At 35.9% G+C, this 15,239-nt stretch overlaps 2 protein-coding genes across 2 annotated transcripts; both read left to right on the plus strand.

The window, feature by feature from the left end:
* Positions 1 to 2,440: 2,440 nt before the first annotated feature.
* LOC105445595 lies at positions 2,441 to 12,720 on the plus strand (the record flags this gene model as incomplete). Its single annotated transcript, XM_011681332.2, has 4 exons — positions 2,441 to 2,906; positions 8,367 to 8,738; positions 9,379 to 9,750; positions 10,418 to 12,720. Coding segments are annotated over exons 1-4 (3,141 nt in total), but the record flags the coding sequence as incomplete, so codon positions are not given.
* Positions 12,721 to 12,730: 10 nt separating this feature from the next.
* LOC115918188 (adhesion G-protein coupled receptor G6-like) lies at positions 12,731 to 14,805 on the plus strand. The gene is made up of 2 exons (XM_011681319.2): positions 12,731 to 12,825; positions 13,698 to 14,805. Exons 1-2 carry the CDS (start codon positions 12,760 to 12,762, stop codon positions 13,968 to 13,970), a joined length of 339 nt encoding a protein of 112 aa, XP_011679621.2. The 5' UTR covers positions 12,731 to 12,759; the 3' UTR covers positions 13,971 to 14,805.
* The last annotated feature ends 434 nt before the right edge of the window (positions 14,806 to 15,239 follow it).

Genomic DNA, 15,239 nt, shown 5'->3' on the forward strand with positions numbered 1-15,239 from the left:
TATACGACAAAAATAATAATCTCTCTGAAAAAACGATATAGTCCTAGAAGGACAGACTGGTTTTAATGAAAATAATACATGAAGATAAACACATACAAAAATATTATAAAGTTCTAAAAACAAATTACAAAATATGAAAACTATCTGCAACTTGGTATCGAGAAAACACACTGACCAAAATCAGAGTATGCAATAGTTACCTATAATGATTGAGAAAAAATAAGAAAATATAACGAATTGATAGGTTACGCCCACCTTGTAAAGGAAGCATAAACAATGTACTTCGTAGCGAAATATACATACTAAAAGATCTCATCTTTAAAATATTTATTTAGATTGATTCATGAAAAAGGCATAGTGTATTCCAAATAAGCGATGACAGCTAACGAAAAGACGTTAAATTTGTTTTTTAATGTGAAATGCACGAGAAAAGAAATGCGTTAAATTAACAAAAGATGTTGATGTTGATGATAATAAAGACAATTATGATGACGGATGATGATAATTATGATTTCAATATTGACAATGTGCAATAATAATAGTATTAACAATTATCATTATTATGATGATCATCATAATCATCATCATCACCATTATCACATCGTTTCTTCTCATGGATTTAGTTCGATGTTATACGAAGATGATACCCAAATTTACGTGACTTACTCCGGAAGCGGTCAGCAGGCAGCCACTATGAAAGTTGATAACTGTCTTGATGGACATAGTTTCATGGGCTCATACGAACATGTTAAAGATCGATGCTGGCAAGATTGAGCTTTTTCATTTCTCATCAAAGTTTAGCTCATCGTTCACCTGCTTCTGTAGTAGTTAATGGTCTCAAGCAGGAGCGAGGAACTTGGGTGTATACGGATCATCAACTGCAACTTCAAGATCATCTCAACATGACATGCCGTTCAGCAATTTGTGCAATTAGAAAAATTGGACAAATAAGAAATTTACTTAATAAGAAAACCACTGAGAAATGAATTCATGCATTCGTTTCCTCTATGATTAATTGCTGTTAGTAATGCTCTATGCAAATTGTGCAAAACAGTGCTGCAAGAATTGTTGAACAAGCAAGGGGGAGGGTTCCAGTAACACCCATGTTAACTCACCTTCATTGGCTACTTGTAAAAGAAAAAAATGTTTATAAAGTTCTTATGTTGTGTTGCAAGGTAATGATTCACAAATCCCCGACTTATCTTCTTGATATTATTTCATCGTACATACCCGGTAGAAATCTCCGTTCCTCAACAAAGAATTTCCTGACTGTCCCTACTAGCACTTTTAACGGCAGCGCCTGTCTTGTGGAATCAACTTCCTGACCAGCTTCGAGTTGCTAATTGGGAGCACTTACGGCTTTGGAAGAGCCCTGAAAACTTATTTGTTTTCGAGGGTTTCCTAGAACTGCTTTGTCCTTTTGCTGGTTAGTTCGACATAATGGGTGTCTGTTTGTTAAATTTGTTTTATGTAATGTCAACTAGTTTTATTTAGGTGTAATTATAGGTGAATTGGTTTACTTTCCCATAAATATTTTTTTGTTATTTGCTTATCTATTTGCGCCTTCTTTCTTGTAGTAAAAGTTCTTTAATCATTATTTATGTTCCTACGGATAAATTATAATGTTTGAACAGATGTCAAATATGTTGTCAAATTGAATGGAAGAAAATAAAGGTTCATTTGAATTGAATTGAATTGAATTTATTATGTTGTTTATATATTAAGATTTTTCATGATTGTAAAGCGCAGAGAGAAATTCCAATTTGTTATGCGCTTAATAAATATTCTCTATTATCATTATTAATATTATTATTATTATCATCACCATCATACAATATTTTTTTTTTTTTTTGTAACCTTTTCAGGGAACTTTATTTTACATTTCTACAACGTTCACAATAATGTATATACATATACAAATTGAAATATTATCTTAGCATATCAACCAAAGCTTTTACCCGTTTTCCATTAACCTTTGCTCTTGTTTTAGAATTTAAATGTGGCATCAGTTCATACTTCAAATCAATTAATAGAGTTCTACCATTTATTTTGCTTTTTGTTTTTAAATATTAAACGTAGTCAACCATAATCATTTTTAATTTTCCATTTATATAGGTTATATTTTGACGGTCAAAACACATGCAAAAGTTCAAAATTAAACTGTTTGATTCTTTTATCTCGTATAGTAATGAACTTAAATACCAATACCGGATTCCAAATAAAATCGGAGGGCAGTGCTAATCGTTGCTGCCAAACATTGTATACAAAAGACTCTTCTTTTTTTCTGCATAGAAAATAGGTAGAACTGATGAAAGTCTGTGTTTGTAGACTATCTGTGAGGAAAGTGATGTTTACATTAACCCATACATATAGCATCCGGGGTTAAAACCATTTAACTTCCACCCAGTAGCCTGCCTACATCATTATTGTAACCCCCAGTATGACTTCCCTCCACACGAACCTCCACACGGACGTACCTCTCATCAAAAACTCATGACTCTATTACAGAAATACAAACGATGTTATTACTTCACTGCACAAAATATTGAAGTCAGAATAATCATCTGCTCAGAAGTCATTGCGTTAGAAAGTGATTCGTTTAAAAAAGTAACTGTTGAGAGGATTTCAGTACCTCGATGGACAAAAGCCTTGTGATACCCACGGATCGAACTACGTACAATTCATCCTTCAGTCAAACCAGGTAGAGTCTCGCCGCGCCAAGGCAGTCAGATGACGCAAAGTTCATCGCAGTGATCTCTGTGTATTCATTGCCAAGGTATCTTCTCGATACAAATCTACTTTGTTAGTTGAAATGTCAAGTCAGATGAATATAATGGATCTTTCTTCTTCACTGGTCCTCATACTAGTTTTTATTGTGTCAGTGGATTACACAGCAAGTCAGTCTGGTGAGTATCGGCTTCTAATCTTTATTATCATATCCAATTATTGATCAGAAATTACTTCATTAATATTTGCAGGTGTTGCAATAGTATTGTGATTTCATGTCAAAATTTCCGAAAAGTAACAATCATTTTAATTTGGAAAATAATGCTTCTTCAGTTAAATTCACTTGAGATATGAAGATATATTGGAAGAAAAAATGATATTAGTTCATGATATTGGTTCCAAATAATACGACCCGGGTCCGGTCCAGGGGGCGGTCTCATTCCCAGTATAAATGGGTAAGAAGAATTTAGGGCGCCCCAGCGTTAGGGCGGTCCTAGGGGTGCGTCCACGGGCACCTCCATCGTTAACGACCGCAGTGATTTAGGCCGGTCTACATACGGTGAACGCCCTAAATTTTGGCCGCAGTATAAATAGGGTAAAGCATTATACAGCTATAGCAGAATGAAACACATCTTGCTCACAGGTTGAAGTACAATTAGGAAAAGGATTTTCCCACATTTTCACCTCGTCATCACTATATTTTTCAAATCCGTATACTAATAACAAAATCAAAACAAAGTTCAGAAAAAATGAGAATAAGAACAATACCATTTAACAGTTAAAACAGCATAATTATGTCAGTATCGAACTTGAATTTAGTAAGTATGTTGGTGTTATAAATATGGGAAGTTCTGAATTTTAAGTAACAAATGGCAGTTTAGATCTTTGTGAAAGTTATTTGATTCCATCATTACAGAATTTACCAGAAGAACTTTTCTCCATATATTTATGTACTATAGTACATAAATATATGGAGGAAAGTTCTTCCAGTGCTAGGATGTGAATAACTATCCCTAAAGTTTAATATTTCCTTCGTGACCATGTTCCTAACCTTCTTTTACATGAGGCATGTTGGAGGTGGTATGATTCTACGACACATACTCTGGCAATAATTACTCTCCAGACCATCATTTTATTACACTAACTGATTTCTATAACCTCTGGACCAACCGAGTCCTAACCCTAAGTCCCTTATTGAAAAAATCATTGCATTTTTTCCCCTTTTTCTTATGAAGCCACCATAAAGTCAAGCGTCGCTTATAATGGTTGTCCCCTGCACTTTTCCACATATAGTTAGGATAATACTTTACTCTCATAATAATATATTGTAGAAATATAACTTTACTCTCATAATAATATATTGTAGAAATATCAAGTTCATTATAAAACGTAAAATGTAAATCATATTTTGAATACTTTTATATACCTAACGTGTACATTTTCTTTGTTATTCAGTTATTGTATTTGGAAAAAAGCATAAATAAAATAAAATAAAATAAAATCAAGATATTTTATCGCCAAATTGCTGGTAAATTTGAAGATTTCCCAAAAATATTCTACTCAACCCCAATGCGACATGGCAAAGATCGAGCGAAGGGGATACGAGGTTCATATATGTTCTTGTAGGTAAAACTCAAAAGCGGAAATTGAAAACCGTTCGTATTATATGAATTGAAATCAATCTGAAATATCGTTTAACTTAAAAAACCGCTCGTATTATATGAATCGCAAAACAAATACTGGCAAATTATTATTCAATAAAATCTGAGAATGTATACTGTTATCTAGATCTATTATGAATAAAAAATTTGTCAAAATACTTTCATAAATTGGGGTAAAAAATATATATTCCAACTATATGAGCGACAGTGAATAATATTGGTTCGCCCATAAGCTTCAGAACATTTCTCAATGGTTGTATATTGCTAAATTAATCTTAAATGTAAAGAAAACCAATTATGTAATTTTCCGAACAAAAACATTAGAACTGATGATATTGAAGTAAAAATTAATGTAAATGTTGTACAGTGTTGTAATTCATTGCCATTTTTAGGTATTCAAGTTGATCGTAAGATGTCATTGCACACTCATATTGAAATAATTTGGATTAAACTCTCGAAAGTAGTTGGTATTTTACATAAATTAAAACATCTCTCTGATAAGATTTTTTAATGATATACAATGCATTGTTTTATCACAATTAAATTTTTTAAATATTGTTTTGGCGAATTCAAGTGATTATTGTATGAATAGGTTATATAAATTACAAAAGAAGGCAATACTTCTCTGGATCCCATTATCATGCCAATACAAAACCTATTTTTGTCCGCTTTAAATGCTTTAATATATTTGAATTGAATGATTATAATAATATTGCTAATATTTTTTGTTTTTATGTCATAAAGGTATTATCCCCCCTAGTCTTTCAAACAAAGTTCGTTTGAAATACATTCATATGGAACTAGGCAATCATCACATTTTCATATACAACTAAAAAAAAAAAATCAAATTTTCTTTAAAGGACCAATTTTATGGAATGAATTACCTCCTAATATTAAAGCAAGCCTGACTTTATTAAACAGAGATACAATATATATGTATATATATATATATATATATGCAATCAGGTGTTATATGCTAGGTGTTAGTTGTTAGGTGTAAGGTGTAATAGTTAAAGGTAACATTATTTATTGTGTCGTAAGGGACCAGCACCAAATGGGACTTTAATATTCTCTCTTGCCGGTTTCCTCATTCGTATATATAATTGTATTCTGTATTTATCTTTCGTTATGTTGTTTGTATGTTCTTTACTTATCTGTAAATATCAATGTTATAATTATGTTTGTTTTTATATGACGAATGGAATAAAATGAAATGAAATAAAATGTAATAACACTACATTCATTCAGTACTGCTGTGTGCTTATCAAGATAATGGTGAGAGAATGAAAAGCATGCATACAGGTGAGTAATATTGAATAAAACAAAGTTATATCAAAACTGATGCTCTATCTGAACTTGCTAATACATTTTCGTTTTTCAGGAGGGGAAAAAGAGTCGAACGGGTCTTTACATCATATTTTGATCGTTTCATAACTCATAAATCTCATTTGAGTTAGGTCCACCCTGTTTCAATGATTATTTTATATCGACATGTCTCACTAGCTATGTGGAAAATATCAACTGCTGATTATGCGTATATGATCCTGATATATGACATGTTTGAATGAAGGATCTGAAAACCTTCGAAGTATTGTTTTAACAAATATATATATATATATATATAACATTCTTTCAGTCATTAACTTTCGTTTCACATGCCTTCATTATTAAACCCACTTTCGTTCTAGGGTGTTCCTTCGTACGCAATTTCGTGTATGTACATAATATGTAAATGTAATATGATATATTTGGCAAAGGAGACTTTTAACCCTTTTTTCTTGTTCAAATACAAAACCAAATCTACATTGTTGGTACCAGCTGAAAATATAAAGTGGTTTGAAGTTTCATTAAAGTCATGGCGATCATAGTACTTCAAGAGTAACCCGAAGTGAAAATCATACTCAATTGCTCGTGATCTGAACTATGGATTTCATATTTCAAGCAACTAATATCATTACACACTAATGACCGACTTAAAGAGGAGTGAAGAATCAAGAAATTTTACAGACCTTCGGGGGGGGGGGAGTCTCTGAACCCTATATATATTTTTAGACCAACTCCTCAGTATGCACTTATCAAACTTGGCGCCCCTCCTGCACCCACATTTGGCCAATCCCGGAATTGCTTCAGGGAAGATAGAACAAAAAGTGAAGGGAGAACATTGGGATGGGGGAACACCCCTCCCTCCTCCTCCCGGTTTGTTGAGCTTTCAATGATCGCCATTGGATATATCCCTATGTCATTGCTATATACAGTGCGTCACAGAAAAAACGGAACCGAGAATTATCACTCTTGAAGTCTAACAATCTCCATGATCGCCATGACTTTAATGAAACTTCAAACCACAATACATTTTCAGCTGGTACCAACAATCTAGATTTGGTTTAATATTCATGAAAAAGGGGTTCAAAGTCACTTGTGCCAAATATATCATATTACATGTACGAAATTGCGTATGATGGAACACTCTGGAACGAAAGTGGATTTAATAATGAAGGCATGTGAAACAAAAGTTAGTTAATGTTATATATATTTTTTAAACAACAATACTTCAAAAGCTATTAGATCATTCATTCAAACATGTCATATATCAGGTAAACATCGATAATTCTCGGTTTCGTTTTTTCTGGGACGCACTGTATAGTGCTTGCTCGTAGGTATGGAATGAAATCCATGAATGTATTGCTGTTTCGGTTTATTACCTTTTGATTTACAACCAGTTCGTCTACTACCTAACTTGTCTATTCCCATATGGTCTAGTTTCCACATAGTCTAATAATTATGTCGTCTAGTTATCACTTGGCTTAAAGACCATTTAGGCTAATAGTCATTTGATCTATTTTCCATTTGGTCTAATGTCCAATAAGTCTACTAAACTTTTGGTTTTATTACCCTGCTTTTAGCCAAGCTGCCATACGGCACTAAAAGTATTCAAGGAATAAATTCCTACCAACTACCTAATCTACTGCGCCTGGGTGTATAATAGCAATGTAGATTAATGTCTTGCCGGAGGAGAGTTACGTGCCTCGAACCGCTAGTCATGCGATCCATAGTCCGGTGACATTATCCACTAGACCACGACACCTCTACATGTAGCTGCGTTGTAAATTCATAAACTCATATTGCTGACATGCTAGGCATACCGGGGATGACATCTCATCGAAGATCATCTCATCGAAGATCATCTCATCGAAGACCATCTCGTCCAAGATCATCTCTGCCAAGATCATCTCATCGAAGATCATCTCGGCCAAGATCATCTCGGCCAAGATCATCTCATCGAAGATCATCTCGGTCAAGATCATCTCGGCCAAGATCATCTCATCGAAGATCATCTCATCGAAGATCATCTCGGCCAGGATCATCTCCACCAAGATCATCTCGGCCAAAATCATCTTATCGAAAACCATCTCGGCCAAGATCATCTCATCGAAGATCGTCTCGGCCAAGATCATCTCATCGAAGATCATCTCAGCCAAGTTCATCTCGGCCAAGAACATCTTATCAAAGACTATCTCAGCCAAGATCATCTCATCGAAGATCATCTCGGCCAAGATCATCTCATCGAAGACCATCTCGGCCAAGATCATCTCATCGAAGATCATCTCGGCCAAGATCAATTCATCGAAGATCATCTCGGCCAACATCATCTCGGCCAACATCATCCTCATCGAAGATCATCTCGGCCAAGATCATCTCATCGAAGATCATCTCGGCCAAGATCATCTCATCGAAGACCATCTCGGCCAAGATTATTTTGGCCAAGATCATCTCATCAAAGATCTTCATTTTTCTATATCGAGAGTATAAAGCTCTGTTTGCCGAATTTTCGCACAACCATCTAGGGCCTTATATCTGTGGATGTGCGTGAGGGGTACGTGGGTGTGTATATACAGTCACTCTCCATGGCTCGATATCTAGGAAATACTCCATCAAACAACATAAATGTTTAATGTTTAATAATTTCTTTTTTTTTAGAACCTGACAACGGAACAGAAGTTGGTTTGGTCGGTTATGGTGAATCTTTGACGATCGTTTCAACAAACTATCCAAACAACTATCCAAATAACATCAACACTCAATGGCTTGTTTCTGGACCAGCAGACGACCAGATCATGGCAGTTTTTAGCACTTTTGATCTGGAATACAACCATGACTTCTTGAGGGTTGGTTCTGGTCTTGATCCAGATGATACAGCATCATTATTGGCTACTCTCTCAGGTTCTTCTCTACCTGATATCATAGTCTCTAACAACAATGAGATGTGGCTGGTTTTTACCTCAGACGGTTCAAATACAGAGCTTGGGTTTAGGGTTAACATCGAAGTTTCTATTGCAAGAAACTATACAGGTAATTGATCAACGAAAATTGTGAAACTTTAATTGTTCGAGAAAACCACTTGAAATTGATATTTGCTTATGATGTAATAATTAATTAATTACAATTTCCTTTTACTGATTTACCATTTACTTGCCCATAGCTTTAACCAGAACCTCTCAAGACAGTGCATATTTGTTTATTATATCCTGCATCAAAAATGTTTTAGTTTTTGATTGTTACAAAGTGTGTCACATGATAAAAAATAATCACATTATTTTGTAAATAGTATTTTAACTAAAAGTACTGTTTCCGCTAGTAAAACTTTACACAGTACTCATGTCGCAGTGCGTTAAGTATTAAAGTGACTTTAACTTTGACAAAGGGAGTAATATTTGGGATTACTATTCAAGAGTTTAATTATTTTTTTAAATGTTGATGCAGAATGTAAAAAAAATAAAACCTTTCTTCTTTTCCAGGTACTGGTCATTACTATGGGCCGAAGTGACTCAAATAATACCATTTGCTTCAGGGCTGCGCACCTCAGCAAAATTAATAGTACTTTTGGAGTCACCTCTTGCTCATAGTTTCAACCAGAACCTCCCAAAACAGTGTTTATTCGTATACTGTTTACCAACCTCAAACCACACGAATCTTCAACATATATTTCTAGATCTTGGCAACGGAACAGAAGTTGTTACCTTTGGTTTTGGCGAGTCTTTGACGATCGTTTCACCAAATTACCCAAACAACTATCCAAATAACGTCAACACTCAATGGCTTGTTTCTGGACCAGCAGACTACCAGATCATGGCAGTTTTTAGCACCTTTGATCTGGAATTCTACCCTGATATCTTGAGGATTGGGTCTGGTCTTGATCCAGATGATACAGCATCATTATTGGCTACTCTCTCAGGTTCTTCTCTACCTGATATCATAGTCTCTAACAACAATGAGATGTGGCTGGTTTTTACCTCAGATGTTTCAGTTACAGAGCCTGGGTTTAGGGTAAACTTCGAAGTTTATACTCCAAGAAACTATATAGGTAATTGATGAACTATCTGTCTCGGCTTTTATTTTCGGTTACAGCGCTGGGGTTTTGGGTTTGACATCAAGGTTTTCACTCAGGCAAAATTTACAGGGGATTGATCAATGAAAATTGTGGAACGTCAATTGTTCGAAAAAACAACTTAATTAAGAAACATGCTTATGAGATGTAATGATTGTAATTAGTGAAAGGAATACTAACAACCAGAATTTTGATGCAATTAAGCCTTCTGGTCAGAATAACATCCAAATCGGTTTCAAATCGTAGACAATCGCACAAGTCTAAACTTACTGCAATTCTGTGTCCTCCTCCAAGGAATCATGAAACGATTTTATATTGAGATTGATATTTCATTAAATAAATATTTGGAACCCTGATCATTACTATTTTATATATGTCTTAATATTCATATCAAATGCTATTGTAAATTCTTCCAAAACCTAAGGTTTTTCACTGTGAAAGATGTTCTTTTTTGAATATTTCCAGTATTTGCCTTTTTTCCTAATATTATCTGGCGGTAATACCGGTAAATTTACTGCCCAACCATTACTTTAATACCCTGTTCTGTGTCTTCTGAATTGTTTAGTTTTTATTGAATGAATAAAGATTCACAATACATCAATATGATTGATACCGATACATGTACCTTGAAACTTTTCCACAGAGTTTTTCTTCGCGGATACCTGTGTTGAGGAGTTCTGCTATGGTGGCGAGGAAACGACTGTATGTAGGTGCGATGACATGTGCCAATTCTTTGGTGATTGCTGTCCAGACTACCCTCTACCAATCTTTAACGAGACTCCATCAAACGAGACTCTACTGAACGAGACAGAATCAAACGAGACTCCATCAAACGAGACTCTATCAGCCGAGACTATATCAAACGAGACTCTATCAAATGAGACTCTATCGAACGAGACTCTATCAAACAAGACTCTATCAAACGAGACCCTACCAAACGAGACTCTATCAAACGAGACTGTATTAGACCTTGACGTATGGGAATGTATCGTTGATTCTTTCCTTCCACTATTCTACCCATTTCTTGGACATGGTTACAGGATGATTGCTAGGTGCCCATCAGGATGGTCTTTAGAGGAGGATGTCAAACGAAATTGTGAAGAGGTTCCTCCCAATGCAACTATAGATGTTCTTTATATCTACAACAACATATACTTTAGAAACCTGGGTTGTGCTACTTGCCATGGGTATACTGAAAGTTCTTTGACAGCTGTTGTCATTTCAGCAGACCAACAATGTTGGTGGGGATATGAGTATACCCTTGCCTGCATGACACCAATGCCCGCATTACAGTCCAACGTTTCGATGATTATCAGCGGATCTGATATCATGCCTACTGTTCAAACTATTCCGAAACCTCGACTTTGCCTCGTGAATACAACTGGAAGTTGTCCAAATGGGACAAATGAAGAGATAGCCAGCGAGTGTCAGTATTATTACAAACCATTCATTATTGAAGGCGTTGTAAGGAAGCATCCTGCATGCAGTAATTGCAACGGAGGTCCCTTGGTCATATGCCAACCAATAATAACTGATGTGGATGCACGGAATTTACCAATGTATGAGTATGACGAACCAATGCATAACGAAGGAATAATTGATATTTTTATAATGCCCGAACCCATCAGGCCCCTAGTAGTACAATGCATAGAAGGATTTGAAATGGATGACAATGGTAACTGCGCTCCCATATCATCCGATTGGCCCGTCTGTCAATCCAAATATTTTGGAGTCAAACAAAGTAACGGAACTGTAGAGTGTTTAGAAGAGATGGTTTGTTTCAGGGAGGTGACCATGGATAACATTACAATATCGGCAATAGTTCCCCCACCTTGTCTAGTTAGGTCTTCAACAGACGTGGTTAATGATACTATAACATTTAGTGTGATTTACAGAGATGACATGAACCCATCTCTTGATATAATCCAGAGAGACATCATACATCAACTTCAAACTCCTAGCCGTGACGGTTGCAAGGACATAGTAATATCAACTAGTCAATCCTGTTATGTCGAAGAAAATCCTGAAAACATTACATATCGTTGTCCCGAGGAAATGTTTGCTGGATATTATTTAGATCTTACGCCTTCTCTTATCAACAATGAGTCTCTTATTTACTTCAATGGAACTTATATTCGACCAACATGGTGGAGTAATATCACCAACATGCAGTTCAGCAGTGACAACGTCTCATCAGAGTATCAGTTTGTTATGTGTGGGACCGAGATTGCCCTCCAAACCTGCTCTTTCTTCACGGTTTCCAATGATTCCATTGAATGGGACTATCAAGGAAACCAGTCTGTTATTCTGTATCAAGGTCAGATGTACGACACAGAGGACATTCTGATTCATCCCGATGGTTCCATAAGCATCTGCTATATTGATCAGGTCACACCCATTAGTAGAAGGACATTGATAATCCTAGGACATGTTCTCTTTGCCACATCATCAGTTTGTCTCTTTGCTACATTGATAACTTACGTTGCCTTCTCTACCTTGAGGAATCGTCAAGGTGTATCCATAATGAATTTCATTGTTGCGTTGTTCCTTGGACAAATCTTCCTTCAGTACATTCGTCTTTTAGTCTCCCAGTTGGGAATACCTTGCATAGTCGTTGCTGCGATGTCACATTTCTTCTTCCTTGCTTCGTTTTTTTGGACGACTATCCTTGCTTGGGACCTGAGTCGGAGCTTCGCAGCAAGTAAGATGAAATCGTTTTCATCTAGCACATTTGGTCGTAAGATGGTGTTTTTTCTTGTTATTGGATGGGGCACCCCTCTCGTCTTTGTCTCGATCACTTTGTTACTTCAGTTCGGAGGATTTCAAAATGGTCCTTTATTGGAATACGACAGTAATACATGCTGGCTTGCCAAACTATCTAGCATAGTAATGTTCTTTATTCCAATGACTCTTTGTCTTCTATCTAATCTCGTGTTTTTTATCATCACGGTACATGGAGTTCATTCTATCAAGAAAACAACATCTATGCTAAAATCTGGCCAGGACTCTCAATTGAAACAATGGACGGTTGAGCTCAGAATATATGTCAAGGTAGGTTCCAAACAAGAGTGTTGTTTCCTCAATGCATAATGATTCTAAAATTAATAGCGAATTGTGAAGCGATTACTGGAAGTGGATCTACTTGCTACTCCGCGACGTTTCATCAGTCCATCCTGGCTTCTTCTGGTGGTCTGATCCTATCGGGGGGGGGGGGGGCGTTTGGGAAAACAAAAGTTGGGGGGGATTCATAACACGTTCTCGCAGGTTGCAAGTAATGGCCATTGTTCAGTGTGTTAAAATGAAAATTAACCTTCGTTTTGGCAAGTTTTAAACACCTTGGTAATATGTGGTTACCAACATTATTGATCACCTGTTTAAAGTTTTGAAAGCATTTTAAGTGTGTTCTTTAAGATGGTATTGCGTGTAGCACTACTAATGCATCTAGCATCTTTGTTTATAAAAAAAACTGTGTTAATTATTTCATATTACCATAACCGTGAAAACAATATACATGTCGTACATTATGTATAATGATTCTCTCTGTTTATGGGTGTGTGCGTGCGTGTGTGTGCGTACGTGTGTGTGTGTGTGTGTGTGTGTGCGTATGTGTGTTGGTCTGTGTGTGTGTGTGTGTGTCTCTCTCTCCTTCCACCATCCCAATCTGTCTCTATGTGTTATTATCTGTTATCTTTCTCTCTCTCTCTCTCCCCCCCCCCCCCCCTCTGTCTTTCTCTCTTCACCCTCCCAATCCGTCTCTGTCCTATTATCTGTTCTCTCTGTTTCCTGACCACCTTCTAATTTATTTTCTGTTTGGTCCTTCTCTTCAAATAATTCTCACTACAACTAAGTGTCGCACTTTTGAAGCACAAGTATAGCTGAACTGTTTCCTTTCATCTCTCCTCCTTCTCGTCATTTGTAAATAGATCTCAGCTCTTCTTGGATTCGCCTGGTTATTTGGGTTCTTAGCTATGGTCATCAGAGTCCCCTTCATGGACTATCTCTTCATCATCGTCATCAGTCTCCAAGGCGTCTTCATTTTCATTTCATTCGGTGCCAACAAACGAGTCAAGAAACTCTGGCGAACATTTTCGCAGAACTCAACGCTGTGGACGACTCTTTCTCGAAGAGAGCATTCAAGCGGTCGTAGTAATACTGGAACACAGGATGGACGCACACAATGTAGTGAGAAACATTAGACACTATAAATATAAATGGAAGGAAGAAAGCGCAGATACTTATCATAAGTTGCTAGAAGGGAAGGGGTAGTAAAACTCCGGCTGCAGTTCCCACTCGTCAACAGAGAGAGAGAGAGAGAGAGCCTTGAATGGGTGGGTGAGGGGGAGAGAGGTCTATTAAGAGCCATTAAATCACTAAGCTGCGACTGTTAGCGCAACACTCGAACGGCATTCGCAAGGGAGTTTCCCAATTATCTCGAAACTTTCGTGGGGTTCTATAGTTCTCAATTACCTCGCGTGACTAGCCGGTCCTTCCTCTCGTGTTGCTGGAATTTTAAACTAAATTTTCTCTCAAAATAGTCACAGAGTCGTCGCGTATGTCTCGAACCCTTCTCAATAGGTCATTTTCGTAATGTGTATGCATGTGCATTAGTAAAGCGCCTAGATACGAATAAATGTATCTCAATAGTCACGTTTCAAATTGCATTTATTCGTTCTTGCTAGGTAAGACAAACATGACTAGCCCTACCTACCAACATGTTATATATGTTATTTGCATTCTGACTAATGAATTAACAATGGATGCCCCCCTCCACAAATTTTATTTTTCGTTATAGAAAGTGATAGTGGGATGGAAAGGTACACTAAATTATATATTTTTTTACTAATATTTTACAAATTGTTACTACCCTTGTATATAAATTGAAATATAATTGATTTTTTGTTGTTGCCTAAATACAACTTGGCAATGCTATTTTATCGTATCAAAAAATGTTTTAATATTTAGAAAACACGTATTAAAGTTATACCCCTTAACAAAAAAGTCTAAATAAATTTAAATTTGTTAACTATATTTTCACTATATTTTATTAAATGATATTATATTTATATCATATTTCAGCATATATTTTATCATATTTATATCGCGGTTAAAATGATTTGATATTTCTTTCTTCTTCCGCAAAAAAGGGAGCTGATGCAAAGTGGATAAAACGTTCAGTTTGTACAAAGTACCTGCGTTTTCAGACGGACATGAACATTATATTTGTCATGTTATTAGATATGTATGTGATGTTCACAAAATAGATTAAGGTTCTGTTGGTGAATAAATGTTTTTCTTTATTTATCTAGTCTGATTATGAAATATGAATTAAAATTTACCTTTATAATGTGAACTGTATGCAGTAGTGGCGTGAACATACAATGTTAGATCAATAACTAGATCTACTAGACCTAAAAGTGTTGTTGAGGTGAAATATAGCAGATAATCATTACTGACTACTGTGGCCG

This window comes from Strongylocentrotus purpuratus, unplaced genomic scaffold, assembly GCF_000002235.5.
Source record: "Strongylocentrotus purpuratus isolate Spur 01 unplaced genomic scaffold, Spur_5.0 spur5_scaffold_8, whole genome shotgun sequence".
In the NCBI taxonomy this organism is placed as follows: domain Eukaryota; kingdom Metazoa; phylum Echinodermata; class Echinoidea; order Camarodonta; family Strongylocentrotidae; genus Strongylocentrotus; species Strongylocentrotus purpuratus.

What these genes read in the sequence shown, in the direction of transcription:
- LOC115918188 (XM_011681319.2), top strand. Translation starts at nt 12,760, where the DNA reads ATGCTAAAATCTGGCCAGGACTCTCAATTGAAACAATGGACGGTTGAG. An exon ending in AGCTCAGAATATATGTCAAG is followed by an intron (nt 12,826 to 13,697) that starts GTAGGTTCCAAA and finishes ATTTGTAAATAG; the next exon opens with ATCTCAGCTCTTCTTGGATT.